The sequence below is a fragment of the Leucopleurus acutus genome, assembly GCF_964270905.1.
Source record: "Leucopleurus acutus genome assembly, chromosome: 11".
NCBI lineage: Eukaryota > Metazoa > Chordata > Mammalia > Artiodactyla > Delphinidae > Leucopleurus > Leucopleurus acutus.
In genome coordinates this window covers 100,622,460-100,637,956 of record NC_139152.1, presented here as the reverse complement: position 1 = coordinate 100,637,956, position 15,497 = coordinate 100,622,460, and the positions used below count along the sequence as shown (strand labels likewise).

Sequence of the window (15,497 nt, the reverse complement as noted above, 5' to 3'; positions counted from 1 at the left end):
GGAAACTCGGCCACGTAGGGCGGCGCCAGCCCCACACCTGCCTCCCCGCCCAGGGATGTTCCTCTAACGGACACTGCTGGCATCTAGCAACCTGCCCTCCGCATGCGGCGGCCCAGCAGCTAAGAAGCCCCAAGAACATCTGCTAAATGGACAAGGGCCACAGATCCGTCCTCTGCATCCGTCTGAAGGCCTCGCGTGAAGAGCGCACACAGCCAGGCACACCTGGGGTGAAGCTTCTGGCTGAACCCGAGGTTGAGGGGAGAGAGCTGGCAGGTGGAAATCCAGCCACGGCTCCTCCGCCTCAAGTCAGAACTCATGGGGACGCTTCAAACATCTGTTCCAAAAGACTGACCTTCTGCTCTCGGTGAAGGGAAAGGGTCTACAAATCAGTCAACAAGGTTTCCAGGTTTCTTCGGCAGAAACAGTATTTTCAAGCATTTGAGAACAGTGAAGATAAAATCAATTCCTTTATGTTTTTTTGTCCCAATGATTTCTTTTTTAAAAACCTACATGGAGAGAGTTCTAATTTAGGTTATGTTGGTGCACAAAAATAATCCCAGAGTAGGGTTTATATCTTCTAATTATACAGAATTTAGGACAAAATATTCATGGAAGTGATTCTGAAACACTTGATAAATAGGTCATAATAGGCCCTCTTTATTGCCAAGAGGTTTTTTTTTTTTTTTTTTTGGCAGTACGCGGGCCTCTCACTGTTGTGGCCTCTCCCGTTGCGGGGCACAGACTCCAGACGCGCAGGCTCAGCGGCCATGGCTCACGGGCCCAGCCGCTCCGCGGCATGTGGGATCTACCCGGACCGGGGCACGAACCCGTGTCCCCCGCATCAGCAGGCGGACTCTCAACCACTGCGCCACCGGGGAAGCCCTTATTGCCAAGGAGTTTTAAACTTAGCCCAGCAGGGCCAGCCTCTATATGCAGAACCAGCGACAGGCAACAGGCAGGAGGCCGGCAGCACCCTCCGTGGTGCCGGCCACATCCTGGGAGAGCGGGTTTATAAAAGCCAGTGGAGGGCTGGTCCCCATAAACATAAGCGGTGGAATGCAAAGACTCTCAGGATGGAAAGCTGCTTTGAACTCGAGTCTCCTGCTGGTGTAGGATGATGCAGCTCCTCCCTGGTCCGATCCGATCCAAGCGAAGAGCGAAAACACTCAGGAGAGAAACAGAACCCAGCCCGCCCCCCGCTGGGAGTGACCCACTTAGCGTGAGGCTGGGGCTCAGCATCCTCACTACCACGCGGTGCAAACAACTCGCTTCACTGTTTTTAATCACACAATTAAGTGGTCAGTTATCAAAGATACACACCTGCGAAACTTAAAAGGAGACGGACGGTCAACTCAAGTCGGGGGGGGGCGGGGGAGGAGTGGCGCTGGACCTCGGGGGACGGGCATCAGCAGGCTCCCCTCAAACACGCTCCGATGCCTTAGGCCAAGCGCTGGGCACCACGGGAACGAGTGAGACGGTCCCTGTCAGCCCTCACGGAGCCCACGGTTACACTGTCCGGTCGATGCCAACGGACCCCCCCCCATCTCTCCATGGCCATGGCTAACTGTCGGCTGCAGGGGCGGGTGGGGGGAGGGAACTCGGGACTTGTGGGGGACCTAACCAGGGACGTCAGCCTGGGCCCTGCTTAGCTTTGGAAAACGTGGAGTCAAACCACAGTCCATTTGCTGATGCAGCAGCAGTTAAGTCCTGAATCGGAGAACGCACGAGGAAGAGGGATTTCACGGCCACCTTGGCCCTGGATGAGGGAGGACGTGCCAGAGAAGCAGTCACCTGCCCGGGCCCGTCAGCTCCAGGCACCCGGCTCCCGTTCCAGGCCCCTGCCTTCTCCAGCCGCTTTTCTAAACTGGAAGCCTCGCGAGACTTCCCCAGTGACCCAATGGTTAAGACTCCGAGCTTCCACTGCAGGGGGCAGGGGTTCGATCCCTGGTCGGGGAACTAAGATCCCAAGTGCCACCCGCAGTGCAGCCAAAAAGTAAAAAAATATAAATAAAAAAATAAACCGGAAGCCTCACCATCACCCTCAGCTGTCCTCACACAGACGCTGCGGGTGCGCCCTTCCAGCCTCTCCCGCCCCTGCCCCCAGGATCCAGGCCTCTCCCCCGCAGCCGCCGGCTTCTTTCTCCCTCCCCTCCCCCATCAAGCTGCCTAAGCCAGCCCAGTCCTGAGCAACAGCTGACGCCCACCGACCGGCAACCGCATCGGCAACCCCGGGCCTGGGTCACATACACAGTGACAGTGATGTCCCAGCCCCCCAGGGTCACCTCCCCTGGGGGTTAAGGAGTCCCCCACCCCCCCCAGCGGCCTTCTCAGCTCTCCGGAGGTGCCCTGCAGCTCCTGGAGAGACACACATGGCAGACAGAAAGGCATGGGACAGGCCTCCCAAGACAGGGTGGGGGATGGTCCCTGCGCCCCGAGAGCTGCGCGAGCCAGGCTCCCTGCTCAGGCCCGCCTGCCTTGGGAAGGAACCAAGGGCCCGAGGCCTGTGCAGGCCACCAAGGGCGGTGGAGACACCTCAAGGCCCTGCTGACTGCCAGTGGCTCAGCTACCCAGGCCACAGTAGGTGGGTGACAGCGACCTTTGGAATCACCCAGCCTCACTGGCCCAGGCCTGCCCTCAAGGGGCTCAGGGTCTAGTGCGGGAGACCCATCCCCACACATTACATGCCAGGTGGCGGGGCCGGGTAAGGGGCTCAGGGGGTCTGGCATGTGCAACCGTAGAACCCGGGTGTTGAGAACAGCCTCCCTGAGGGGTGCGGGAGGTGGTGAGGCCCTCGGGCGCACACCTGGAGGGGGTGGGCCACCCAGAGCCCTGAGGAATGGGCCTGGCACAAGGGGTTAAGGGTCCACGTGAGGCCCACAGGTGCGTATCAGGGCGACAGCTTTGACCTCTGAAAACACTTAAATAAACCCGACGAGAGGGCAGGTGGGCCATGGACAAGGGTGTGGGCCCTGCAAGCAGCGAGCTGCCAGCCACTTACTTACTGGGTCCCCCCACCCCCCGACTCCCACTTGCTCACCTGCAAAGTGGGGACAAGGTGGCCCTTTCCGGGGTGGCAGCCACCCACGTACATCCCCTGGCGCCCAGACGTGTCTAGATACCAGCAACTGGGCTCATCCTCTCCCAGGGGCATCCTCAGACAGCCCTCCCATGTCCCCCAACCAGCCCAGGCCCACCACACTGTCCCTGTGGGCCACGTGAGGCAGGGTCCCCGACATCCAGGGCTTACCTCCCTTCCCCATCCCGGGCGCATCTCAAGATGGCCAATTCTCCGAACGCAGAGGCGGCCACATCGGGTGGGAGGCCGTTCCAAAGCTTAGACAGTGGCTGGCGAGAGGCCAGGTCTCTCCTTTTCCTGCTTCCAGCCCGCCCGCCCACAGACAGCAGCACAAACCCCAGCCTGCAGAGAACCTGTCCGGCCGGCCTCTCACCAAGGCAGACAGAGCGGGACCTCAACCTCCCTTCTTGGCGCTGCCAGCACGCCTTCCCCCAGGTGTCCTGCTAGGTCATGAGGATTCCCAGCCCTGCTCCCTCCCCCACTCCCTCCTTCCGCCCTCCCCACCTGCCAGCAGATGAGGGTCGCAGGGGCTTGTGTCCCGGGGGCCCGCCCACCCTGGGAGTCACAATCCTAGATGTCCAGCTTAGAATGTGACAGCCCACCGCCTTGCCCCAGGCCCTCCCAGGAGGGACACAGGCTGCCAGGGCGGGAGCAGCGGGACAGGCTGGCTCCTCCAGCCCTGCCTCCCCTCCTGTCTGTGGGCCAGCAGCTCCGCCGCCCTCCCGCCCTCGTGCCCAGGGCTCTCTGCCTGCTGACTCATATTTCACTTCCTCTCCCCCAAATGTGCTCGGCAGCAGAGAAGTCACACATCTGCAGCCTCCACCGCTGGGCAGGCTGGGCGCTAAGGAGGATGACCGCCAGTGACCCTCACTCCTTCAAATTCTATTCCAGGTCCAGCTTCCTTGGGTCCCCGTTGCCACCCCTCCCCTCCAGACCTACCCGCCCCCCCCCACCGCCCTCCACTCTTAGGGGCTGACGTATCCACACATCCCCCGGCTTTCTTAAGCAGTGGCTGTGGAACAAAACACCGCTTTTCCTCCTAATCCAGGATGGGCTCAGCACGCTTGCGACGGGCTCGCCCAACAGGACAGGGCCGGGCAGGGCCTGGGGGCACGCCCCCGCTGACCACCCTCCGCAGGCAGCATCGGCCACAGGTCCTCAGGGGGGCCTCCTGTCCAGCCCACCTGTCTCGTTCCTGACCTTCCTCTCTGGATGGACTAGGGAAAGGGCTGCGGACACCAGTCCCTGGACATCTGACCTGGACGCTGAAGCCAGCAAAGGACCCCACGGACGCGCCCGGGGGTCTGGGAGGAGCGCACGGCAAGGCTCCGCCTGCAGAGACAAGGGGCGGCGCCACTTGCGGCAGCTCCGCCTCTGGAACACGGCACCTGCGAGACGATTCACACACCTCGCTGGCTTCTCAGCAGTGGCTGGAAGATGAGACACGACCGTCAGCGTGTGGACTGTGCGGCCACCCCGTGGGCGGGGTGTTATGATCCGGTTCTTCTAAGAGGGAGATTCTGGTGATACTGAGGGTTTGTGTGTTTTCTCAACGACTCAAGTTGCTTCGGAGTTTTAGACGCCAAACTCCCGCCGGAGGCCACCACTGACACGCATCTTCCTGGCTCTGCCCCGCCTGAAGCCGTCTAGGCCGCAGCACTCCCCACTCCCTGCCCCCCGGTCCATCACTGGTCAGACGGGGCTCAGCCCAGCAGTGCAGCACGGCCACCCGCACCATAAAGACCCTGCCCCGGATGGCGATCCCCGTCACCCCGAAGCTCTGCAACCAGAGACGGGGAAGCTCATCTCCAGGCAAGCATCTCCCAGCAGCTGTCTGCGGCCGTCACGGGGACCCAGCAGACCCTCAAATATCAACCCAGAAAGCAGGAGGGACGGCTGTGGCACAGCAAGGACCTGGGGTGGGGGGCACCCAGTGGGGGGGGGGTCAGGGCGCGCAAGGAGACCCGGCCGGCAGGTGGCCTCCAACAGGGCAGGTGAGCCTCACTCCCAGGAAGGCTCACCCACCCCCACCCCCGCTTCCTTGGGGCTCCCCGCACAGGACCAGGGGAGACGGGGTACCACCTCAGTGAGGCCCCAGCCCCACAGCAGGGAGACGAGGGCTTTCAGGATGCCCGGCCGAAAGCCTGAGCTGGGGCAGGACAGCCAGCCACGTGTCCCATGGCTCCCCCAGCGCGGCCCAGAGCCCAGTCCTGCCCCAGCAGAGGTGGGCCACACGCCAGCTGGGCCTCCAGGAGTCCTGGACAGGAGATGACCTTCAATAAACTGAGCCCACGCCAGCCCCAGCCGGTCCCAGGGAGGGCAGCATGGTGACCCACACGTGTAGACAGTACCGTGTGAACAGAACCTCCCCACGAGTGTAGACGGCACAGTGTACACGGCACCTCCTCACAGGCACAGAGGCGGTGCGGTCAGCATGGCAGCTCCCGCCGCTGCTCCGTCACCTGTGGGCCACTCAAAGCGACAGCCATCGTGGATGCCACCCTCAGAAACCCGGAACCTGGCCCACGACACACGGCACACGGGAGCCCAGGCGCTGGGCCAGCCGCTGAGGCCCAGCCGGTGTCCCGTCCACTGACCCTCCCCCCCATCTTATCTCAAAAGGGCAGGAGCACGAAGGGACAACCGCGGTTCCAGGCGTCTTCCAAGCCCGCCCAGGTGGCCGCCGCTTTCCTCTGAAGCACAAACCCCGCAAAGCCCTGCCCGTGCCTGCTCTCAGGTCTCCTCGGCCCTGGGTCCAGGGTGCCCGCCCCTGCCCACCAACTCGGCCCTAAAACGGTGGGCACCTTGCTGCCTCTCCCTGTCCCACCTGCTCTGAAGCCTCCAGCTGAAGCCCTCCCCCCGCCAGACCCCACACACATGCGGACAGAAACGGGAGCCGGCATGGGGCCCCGAGTGAACCAGAGCAGAACTCGCCCAGTTCTCTCCTTTCCAGAAAGGAGCCCGGCCTCCGGCCTCCAGCCCTGCTCCAAAGAACCATGGTCGGAGCTGCCCCTCCCCGCTGCAGTGCGAGTTCCGAGGAGGTCAGGGAACTCACGGGCCAGGATCTGAGTCAAAGGTGTGTCTGAGCTCCAAAGGGTCCCGCCGGCAGCCCTCCTCCTCTTGCCGCCGAGGCTGGGCCTCCAGGGTGTGTTCAAAGCCAGCCCCGCTTTCAAATTTCAAAGGGATGCCACGTCTGTGCCCATCCCCACAGGCCTGGGGTGACCAGGCACAGCGAGGAGCCCCCCAGTTCTCTTCTTCTCTCCTTGCAGGTCACAGACCTTCTCAGGGAGGCGGCGGCCCCCCCAGCCTCTGCAGGGCCCGTGCAGAGAACACCTATCAGCGCCCGTCCCAACAGCACAGCAAGAACCCAGGGGAGTAATGAGCCACACAGGCACACAGCACTCTGGCCCATGAAGCCACTTCCCAGGGGGCGGCGGTAACAGTCTGATCCTACTCTGCAGCTACACTGGAACTGAACGATCAAGTAAACGATGGCAAATGGGGGAAGCCCAGTTTCCCACTGCTGGAATGGAAACCGATCAGCGAGGGGCGCAGTACGGACTATAGGTTATACAGTCACCCTGTATACAGTTATATATAGGTTATAACACGGTAAGGACCATAGGTTATATCACTAGGATGAACTCACATCTCACTTGATATATTACTTAATGTATTAACACAGACGGTTACACACAGAAGTACTTACAGACGTGTGCATATCCACAGTGTGCATTTCTGCTCTGCCAGCAGAGCGGGCCCAGAGCAATGAGACCCCAGCAGCCACGAGCACACCCAGCGCCCAGATCTTGGTTTCTAAAACCATACTCCAGTAAAAGGACCCAGGCTCCTGGGAGAACTGGCTGATTCTAGGGCTGGGAGCACCCATAGTGCCAGGAAGTGAGGATGCGTCCACATCACCCCACGTGACAGGGGCACGTCAACTGAACTCAGGAACCACCTGAACGAGCTCCCAGCGGCCAAGGCTGGAACAGTCTGACCAACAGAATAAGGAAAGTGGAACTGCACCGTAACTCAAGGTATAAAATAAGGAGGCGTGAATCGATCCTGACGTAAAACATGATTGAATAAACTGAGAAATGGGGGAGACGAGGCAAGTCCCCCATTCAGAAGATTCCAAACTGTTTATAGGCACTCCACCCTCAAACCCCTTACGTGTGGGCTGCACATCCTGACCTCCTTCCAAGGAGGACAGCACGGACAGACGGAAAAGAGTAAGTTTACATCAGCCAGATGACCTAGGCCGACATCACAGGGATCAGTGCCCTGAGGGGATGGGATGAGGGCTCTTCACCTCTGTGACCTTCCTCCCAAAATCCACGACCCCAGTCTAACCCGGAGAGAAACATCCGAATTCCAGCAGGGCATTTCCAACTGTCCAAACTCCAGTGGAGAGCGATCTGCAATGTCCTTAATACTCCTCAAGACTGTCAAGTCATCAAGAATAAGAAAAGCCTGAGAAACTGTCCCAGCCCAGAGGAGCCAAAGGAGACATGACAACTGAATGTAGTACGGTGTCCTGGGGTAGAAAAAAGACATTAGGTGAAAACTAAGGGAATCTGAATAAACTGCAGACTTCAGTTAATAATTATCAATATTGGGCTTCCCTGGTGGTGCAGTGGTTGAGAGTCCGCCTGCCGATGCAGGGGACACGGGTTTGTGCCCTGGTCCGGGAGGATCCCACGTGCCGCGGAGCGGCTGGGCCCGTGAGCCATGGCCGCTGAGCCTGCGCGTCCCGACCCTGTGCTCCGCAGCGGGAGAGGCCACAACAGTGAGAGGCCCGCATACCGCAAAAAAAAAAATCAATATTGGTCCATTAATTAATTATAACAACGTTCCACACTAAAGTAAAATGGTAATAATAAGAGAAACCATGGGGAGGGACAGATATATGAGAATTCTGTGTTTTCTTTGTAATGTTTCTATAAGTCTACAACTGTCCTAAAAACTACAGTCTATTATTAGGAAAAAAAAGAAGTAAAACAAAACCAAAAACCCAGCCTGCCACCCAGTGTGGGCCGTGGCGGGCAGGTAGGGCAGAGGTGGGGCCGGCAAGGCTCAGCTCACTCCGCAGCTCTGCCTGAACGTCCAGGATACCCAGAGCCAGACCCGGGCCTGCCCTTGAGGTGATCCAGAGGACACAGACAGTACAGTTTCAAGGATAATCGAGGAAAAGAAATAGCGGGGCAGCCAGTAAGAGAGCCCATGGGACTCAATGCCTCACAAACACGCCACCCCTGCCATCTGCAACCACTCACCCCCCGACACTGTCTCCAACGAGGCCAGCCAGGAATCAGATGAAAAGCGGGGCCCCTGCTCTCCAGGAGCTCAGAAGGCAGGCAGGTAAACAGAGGATCACACAGGATGATAGGCACAAGGGCCCTAACCCTGGGGGCATGGGAAGGCTAGGAGGGCTTCCTGGAGGAGGTGACTTGAGTGCAGCTCACATAAATGGTAAGTGTACCAAAGGCCACTGAAAATGAGTCATATGAAATGGCTCATGGTGCCGGCACAGAGTTCTCAGACAGCCATAGCGACAGAAGGGGCCGCTACGAACTCTGACCCCGGGTGCCAGGTGATGCAAGGCGAGCTCACCAAGACTGGTGAGAAAGGTCGTCCAGGGTCACCTCGTGCTGGGGAAGAGGGGCCACACTTCAGGAGAGGCACCAAGCACAACTCTGTCACTACGCGCTGCCACACGGTTGAAAATGCGTCCCGCTAAGTGAAGGAGAGCAGGGCCAAACCTCCACAGGGCATACGATTCCCCTGATACGAAATGTCCAGGGCAGGCAAATCCATGGAGACAGAAAGCAGATTAGCGGTTGCCAGGGGCTAGAGGGAAAGAGAATGAGTGATGGCTAACGGGGGTGATGAAAACGTTCTAAAATTAGATTGTGGTGGTGGCTGCACAATTCTGTGGACATGCTAAAAGTCGGTGAATGGCACCCTCCCTGGCTGGATTGCATGGTATGTGAACTGTGCCTCGATAACGATGTTTAAAAAACAAACGCACACCTCTCTCACTGCCCAGGCCTGCCCCCGCCTTTGGGGAGCCGGGCCCCTCCCCTCCCCCAGCCCCAGCTTAGCTCAGCTGCAGGTGGGCTGACCCCAGCCAGGCCCCCAGGACCCAAAGCTGCTGGTCCCTGGAGGCCAGGCTGCAGAGTGGCCCCCGAGGGCAGAGCAGGGAGCGCCTCCCTCATCCCTGCTCTGGGCTGCTCAGGACCAGAACAAGAGGGAGAGAGCCCCTGCCTCCAGGGAGGACAACTGCTGTGGGGGGCGGGGGGGCAAGTGAGGGGGGACTTCTATAAACCGGGTGCTGAGGGAGGCCTCCCCAGCAAGGGGGATGGAGCAGAGACGTGCCTGACACAAAGGTCTGCCATCCCTGGTACAGCCCTGCAGGCAGCACCTGCGGGGCGGAGCGGGGGAAGGCAGGGCCTCTCTGACCTGGGAGGGGGGCACAGGCTGGGCTCAGGTGAGCCCCACCGCACTCCATGCTGGCGGGCTGGGGAGGGCCTCATGTGCCATGTACCCCCTGCCCACAGGGAAGGACTAGAGGCGGCAGCCCTCTTCACCGATGCTGGGGACCTGACCGCAAGAGGGTTGAGCAGTTTCCCTGGGGGTCCCCGGGCCACGGCAGCCCTCCATGGCGCCAGCACACCTAGTTCTCCCACCACAGCTGAGCTGGGTTTGGCGGCACAGGGGGGCTCTGGGTAGGGCAACCCATCACCACCCCCCCCGCCCCGGTTCCCGAGGGACAGAGCAGTGGGGGCTTTCTGAGCGCCCTCACTTCACAGAGCGAGCGGTGCCCGGTGTCAGGGTGTCAGGTGTCTCTCTCCCCAGGTGTGGACTGAGCTTCTGGGAGAGGCAGAGCCCTCACCCCCGACAACAGCCAGGGCAGCTCCATCCAACACCAGCCAGTGCTGGGGCGCACTGGCCCCCTTCACCACGACTCTCTTCCTGGGGGGAAGCTACAATGGTTGGGCCTCCCCACCCAGGGCCTTCCTGGGGGAGGCAGTGCAGACGCGGCCAGCTCGGGCCAGGGCCAGCTCTCAGGCCTCTGGCTTCTATATTCCACACCAAGACCCTTGTTTCCTGGTGACCAAACGGAGGCCCAGAGGGGTTAAGCATCTTGCCCAAGAACACACAGCGACAGACCAAGAGTTTTCTCCACTTAATCCCCCTGCATACAGCACCCAGCTTAGGAACAGATACCCAACTCTGCCACTCACCAGCCTGTGGCCTCTGGGAAGTTACTTAACCTCTCTGTGCCGACGGAGCTAATAATAGCAGTGACCTCCAGCTGTTACGAAAATCAATCATATAAAGTGCGTGGAATGCCATCAGGCCCAGCATAAGAGACGCTCTTGCTATAAGCACACGTTTGATGGCAAAGAGACTTCTCATCATGACTGTAAATTTACTTCCTCTGTTTCTTATACAAACCCCCAGAAATTCAACTGATTATCAGGGAGGCAGTGAGGTTAAGAGCACAGCCTTTGTTGCCAAACAACCCGAGTTCCGATCCCAGCTCTGCTGCTTAACTAACTGGGGACTGAGAACAGCCGCCTGCCTCTCTGGGCCTGTTTCTGCCTCCGCGTGAAGGTGGAGGTTGTGAGGACCACGAGGGCCAACGCCTGAAAGACACTTAGCACCGCGCCTGACACTATACTGAGTGATTTCTACTATTAATTTCTTTTTTCCTTTGGACAGGCCAGTCCTTCCTGTCTGCCGGTGTAACCACAGGAGGCTTTAATCACAGGGCTTAAACATCATCACAACCCTGGTTATAACTCAAATGCCAAGTGATCTTAATAACCTTTAGATGGCGAGCGTCATTAATGGTGAATTACAGTCCAAAGTCTCTGCCCGACTCCCCCGTACAGGCCACACGCAGACCCCAAAGGCTCAAGGAACACAGTTTTCTCTAATTAGGGAAACCCTCACTTTCTTGCTCCATCTCAATCAGTAAGAGAAGTCGGACGGCCTGCCTTTAAGTTCTCAAGTCAACCAACTGCCTTCCTCCGTCAGCGGCCAGCTCCAAGCAGGTGGCCCGGCTGCCCCTCAGGCGGGGCTGGCTGTGTCTCAGCCACTCTGTCTCCGCAAAATACTCGTCACCGTCAAGGACGCAGGCCCCCTCCTCGTCCCCAGCCAGCAACTGAACTCTCAGCCCCTTCACAAAGGGTGTTTTCTAGATTCTGCCCAGGATAAAGACCCAGTGAGAGCCCCCATTGCCACACCACCCCAAAGCCAAGGACAAATCAGACCTAAACCCCTTGCAGTGCCTAAGGGCCCCCCAGCTGGCTTTCCAGTCCCAAGCAAAGGCCTTCCGAGTGCCACCTGGGTGGTCACACGAGCACGTCTGGGCTGGTAAACAAACAGAAGCTGCTCCCCTGGCAAGGGCATCCGTATTCCTATTACTCACTCTCAATGTCCACGTCTCATTACCCCCAATTCATTTTTAACTACTTTAAGGGGAGGGATGCTCTGCTACATACCCCAAGGCTGTCAGCAGCCTCCACAGGAAGCAGGGGTACTCGGCTTTCGACAAAGATGGTCTCCCTTCCTGCTGGCGACAGGAACAGCAGCCTTGTCCAAGCAAGCCACACAGCCACCACCAGTGTCTTCCGCCCCAGCTGGCACACGCCCTCCACTGACTGGAGCTCCTCAGACGCTCAGCAAGTCCCCAGCACGGCCACTAGGCAGGAGCCCTCCATCCTGACTACACAGGGGGCCAAACGCCAGAGGCCCACAAGAAGAAAAACCAGCCCAGGTCCCCGAGAGGGAGTGGCGCCCAGAAAGGAGGACCTGGCTGGAGCCACGCCACTCCACAACGGGAAGCCCACTCCTGCACAGAGCTCAGATACGACTGGCTTCAGGAGGCAAACTCCCAAACTGCGAAGCATGGGGAGCTGGAAGGGGTCCCCTAGGGCCCATGAGATGACAGCGTACCAGTGGTACAACCACTAACATGGGTCACACCATGGAAACATCAGGGGAGACCTTCGCTTCTCCGATTACATTGATTCCACGGAGATGCCGACTGCGCCTGGCACTGGTATCTCTGTCACATCTGTAACATCGCTCAGATACTCTGTTACAAACAGAAAACGCGCTTCAGGCTCGCAATCTCCCCTGGCAACTGCACCCTCACTGGAATCTAATAACACTTTGTTTTCATTGGGCCTGAACCACTATTCTATTCTATTGTACAGCAGAAGTGGTGATTCAGGAAAAACGGGCCTGATTCTCCTCATTTCTAGCTGGTGAAGGTGAGGCCCGGGGAGGGCAGGGGAAGCAGAGGTCACACGGAGCTGGCGACCATCGGGGGGGGTCCTGACACCCACTCTGGCTGGACAGATACGAGGAGCGCCTCACAGCCTGGCAGCTTGGAGAGACCACCAGGTTCTCCCTGCATGAAGGGCCCCTGCCCACCCAACTCAGTGGAAGACACAGACTAAGGCGGCCAGGGCCAAGCAAACCACACTTTGAGACCTTCCTGTTCAGTTTCCAGGAAATGCCTTTCCCGAGTGCAGGCAGGCAGACGGCAAAGGGACAGGCCCTGACCGTCCCCAGGCCGCACCTCTGGGACAACCACACCCTATGAGCCAAGGCAGCCCACAGGAAAGAAGGGCAGAGAGGGGGTGGCGCCGTCTAGAGGCTTCAGGGAACCCTACCTCCTGGTCCCCAGGACCAAGCTGGCACCCCCCCCCCCAAATAGGAGTCCAGCACTGGGCAGCCTGCAGGTTCAAGACCCCTGCCCGTGGTCACAGTGCTGCAGAAGGATCAACATCACAGCCAAGACAGAGGGAAGGACAGGCAGGCCAGGCCCCTTACCTGGGCCAGGCAGGGAGTTTTCAGAGGGGTTTGCAACAGGAAGGAGGGGCAGGTTTAATGAGGTCCCTGATCCGAGGGGTCCCAGCTAACATTGTGGGATGTGGTTCCACCCCAGCAGGGGACAAGGGCAACAACTGGAGCACACTCACCCAGCCAGACTGTGCGTCCCCAGATGGGCCTGGGACACGTGGGGCAGAGTCAGGAAATCAACAGCCGCCAGGGGGCGAAGGGCACCGCTGGCCTCTCCAGGGTGTTCTGCTCTCTGCCCTAGGTGTGTCCCGTCGGGGAGGGGGGTGGGGGGGGTCTGTATCACATCATCTAATCCTCTTGTCAGCCCCCCTCCCCGTTTACTGGTGGGGAAACTGAGGCATGAGACGGCTCAAGGCCTTCCTGCCCAAGGTCACCGAACAGATGTGTGACGGAGGCAAGGCTCCAAATTCCTCTCTTTAACTATTGCACAGCCCTGCCCCTGCCAGGCCCAGGCCTGAAACTACCCCTAGGGCTGCGCTGCGATGAGCGCTGGGGCTCAGAAGCCTCCATTTTTGTGGGGGGGAGATGCTCAGAACTCTGTCTTTTCTCCCCAGCCTTCACTAGGAAGACAAGAAGGGAAACCCATCCTGCAGAAGGTGTCGCCCAAACTGAATCCTCCCCGCCTCCGGAAATGCAGGGCTGGCAACAGCCCCAGGGTGGACTCAGCTTCCAGGGGTACCCCCTCAGGTCTATGGCCCTGGCCGGGGCCGCTGCTCCTACTGCCAGAGCCTCCCTGCCCAGACAGGTGCAGCAGCCCGCCCGGCTCCGACTCTCCTCCCTCCCCCGGTGGTAGGCCAGGCCTGGACGGGGGCGCAGGGCCTGCTCTGGGCAGGCGGGGGCCGCGGGCTGGGAGCTGCTGCACTACACCTCTCCTCCGTGCCTGCACGCGGGGCTGGGCCCCAGCAGAGCCCCACCAGCTAAAAGTCCCAAACAAAGGGAAAGGGGACAGGGCGAACGGAGGGGTGCGGGGAGGAGGACGAGCGCCCACAACTTTCTAGCGGGGTCGTCTCTGGGGTCACAGCGGCCGGGGTCTCCCTCCTCCTCTCCTGTCCCCAAGGAGTGAGTGGCGAAGACGACATTTGCCGAGCCCGCCCGTGCCCCAGCCTGGCCGCGGCGACCCCCGCCCTGCCCACCACCACCAGCCCACCTCAGGCCCCGCGCCCACGGGACGTCCTCCTCTCCCTGGCCAGCCCGGCACAACGCGGGCCAGGAGACGCCGCGGCCGCGGCGCGCCCAGGCCAACGCGGGACCCGGGGGCGTGTATGCGGGGCGCGCCCGCGCGGGGCCCTGCTAGGAGGGCCGCTGGCTGCGGGCGCCGGGAGAGCGTGGACGAGCGCGCGGGGTCGCGGCTCGGCCGGCCCCCGTGGGGAGCCTGTCCGTGTGTCCGCCGAGGTCTGTGTGGGCGTCCGCACGCGCGCCGCTTACCCTGCGCGGAGACCGGGGCCACCTCTCATCCAACCGTCGCCTCGAAGCCCCCTTCGCCAGCCGCCCGGCCGCGCTGCACCTGCCGCCCGCCCGGGAGCCGAGCGGCGCCGGGGAGCCCGGAGGAGGCGGCCCCGCGGGTCCCGGCCACGAGCGCGGAGGCGGAGGCGGCGGCGGCGGCGGCGCCAGGTCGCGCGCTCGCGTCCCGCTGCGCGAAATCTGCGCGCCCCCGGCCCGGCCTGCGCAGCCGCCGCCCCGCCCCGCGCGCGCTCCGCCCCGCCCAACGCCACGCCCCCTCACCGCCACGCCCAACGCCACGCCCCACGACCTGAGCTGGCAAGCCCCGCCCCGCCCCGCCGCGCCTTAAAGGAGTCGCGCCCCTCCTTGCGCGCCCTCGGGGCAGTCGGCCCACCGGATGCGGCCGCCCGCGGGGGCTCGTCTGCCCTGGCGGATTCGCAAGCGAGAGCGAGCTGGGTCACGCGGCACCACCTTTGTTTGGGTGGCCCACGTGCGCCCCCGCCACCTGCACCCACGCGCACGCGCGGCGGCTTCTCCGCGCGGCCGTCCGCTGGTTGCGCCTACGGCCGCGCGCTCCCGCGCGTCTATAGGGCGGACGCCACGGGCACAGCCACGCCCAGGCACGCATGCTGCCGTCACTTCATCCGCGGTCCGCCGGCCAGACACCCCACGGGAGCCGCAGTTGGACCGCCTGAGGTTCAGACCTGGGTCAAAGACTGCTACCGGTGGCGACCACATCCCATAGGGAACCGCCTTTCCCCTGAAGCCACTCTTCGGCCCACCCAGGGGGAGGGTACCTGGACCCTGCAGGGGGAGGGCAGGTGGGGTTGCACACACTCCCTCTAGACTCGAATCTGTAGCGGGGGTTGACCCCCCCCCCATGCCCAGGGGCGCTCCCTGACCTCAGGATGCGGGCCTCTTTCTCTGAGTCGCACCTTTGTCATTCAAGGGAGCCCATCCCGCACGCTTGCACACTGCGGGGCCGGGGAGTTAGTAGAGGGAGGCAGCTTTAAGCCCCCCTGACCCCCCCCCCCCGCCCGAGTCTGGACGCGCGCGCGCGCGCCCCCAGGAGAACCCTGCACATTCCGTGGCTCCC

General features: G+C 61.2%; 1 protein-coding gene across 1 annotated transcript in view; it reads right to left on the bottom strand.

Annotated features, from left to right (window-relative positions):
- GRAMD4 (GRAM domain containing 4) overlaps nucleotides 1–14,562 on the bottom strand; it is a 76,708-nt gene extending 62,146 nt beyond the window's left edge. The window contains exon 1 of the mRNA XM_082851041.1: nucleotides 14,387–14,562. Coding sequence (XP_082707167.1) covers nucleotides 14,387–14,415 — 29 coding nt within the window. The 5' untranslated portion in view covers nucleotides 14,416–14,562. The remainder of the gene's footprint in view (nucleotides 1–14,386) is intronic.
- Nucleotides 14,563–15,497: the final 935 nt, after the last annotated feature.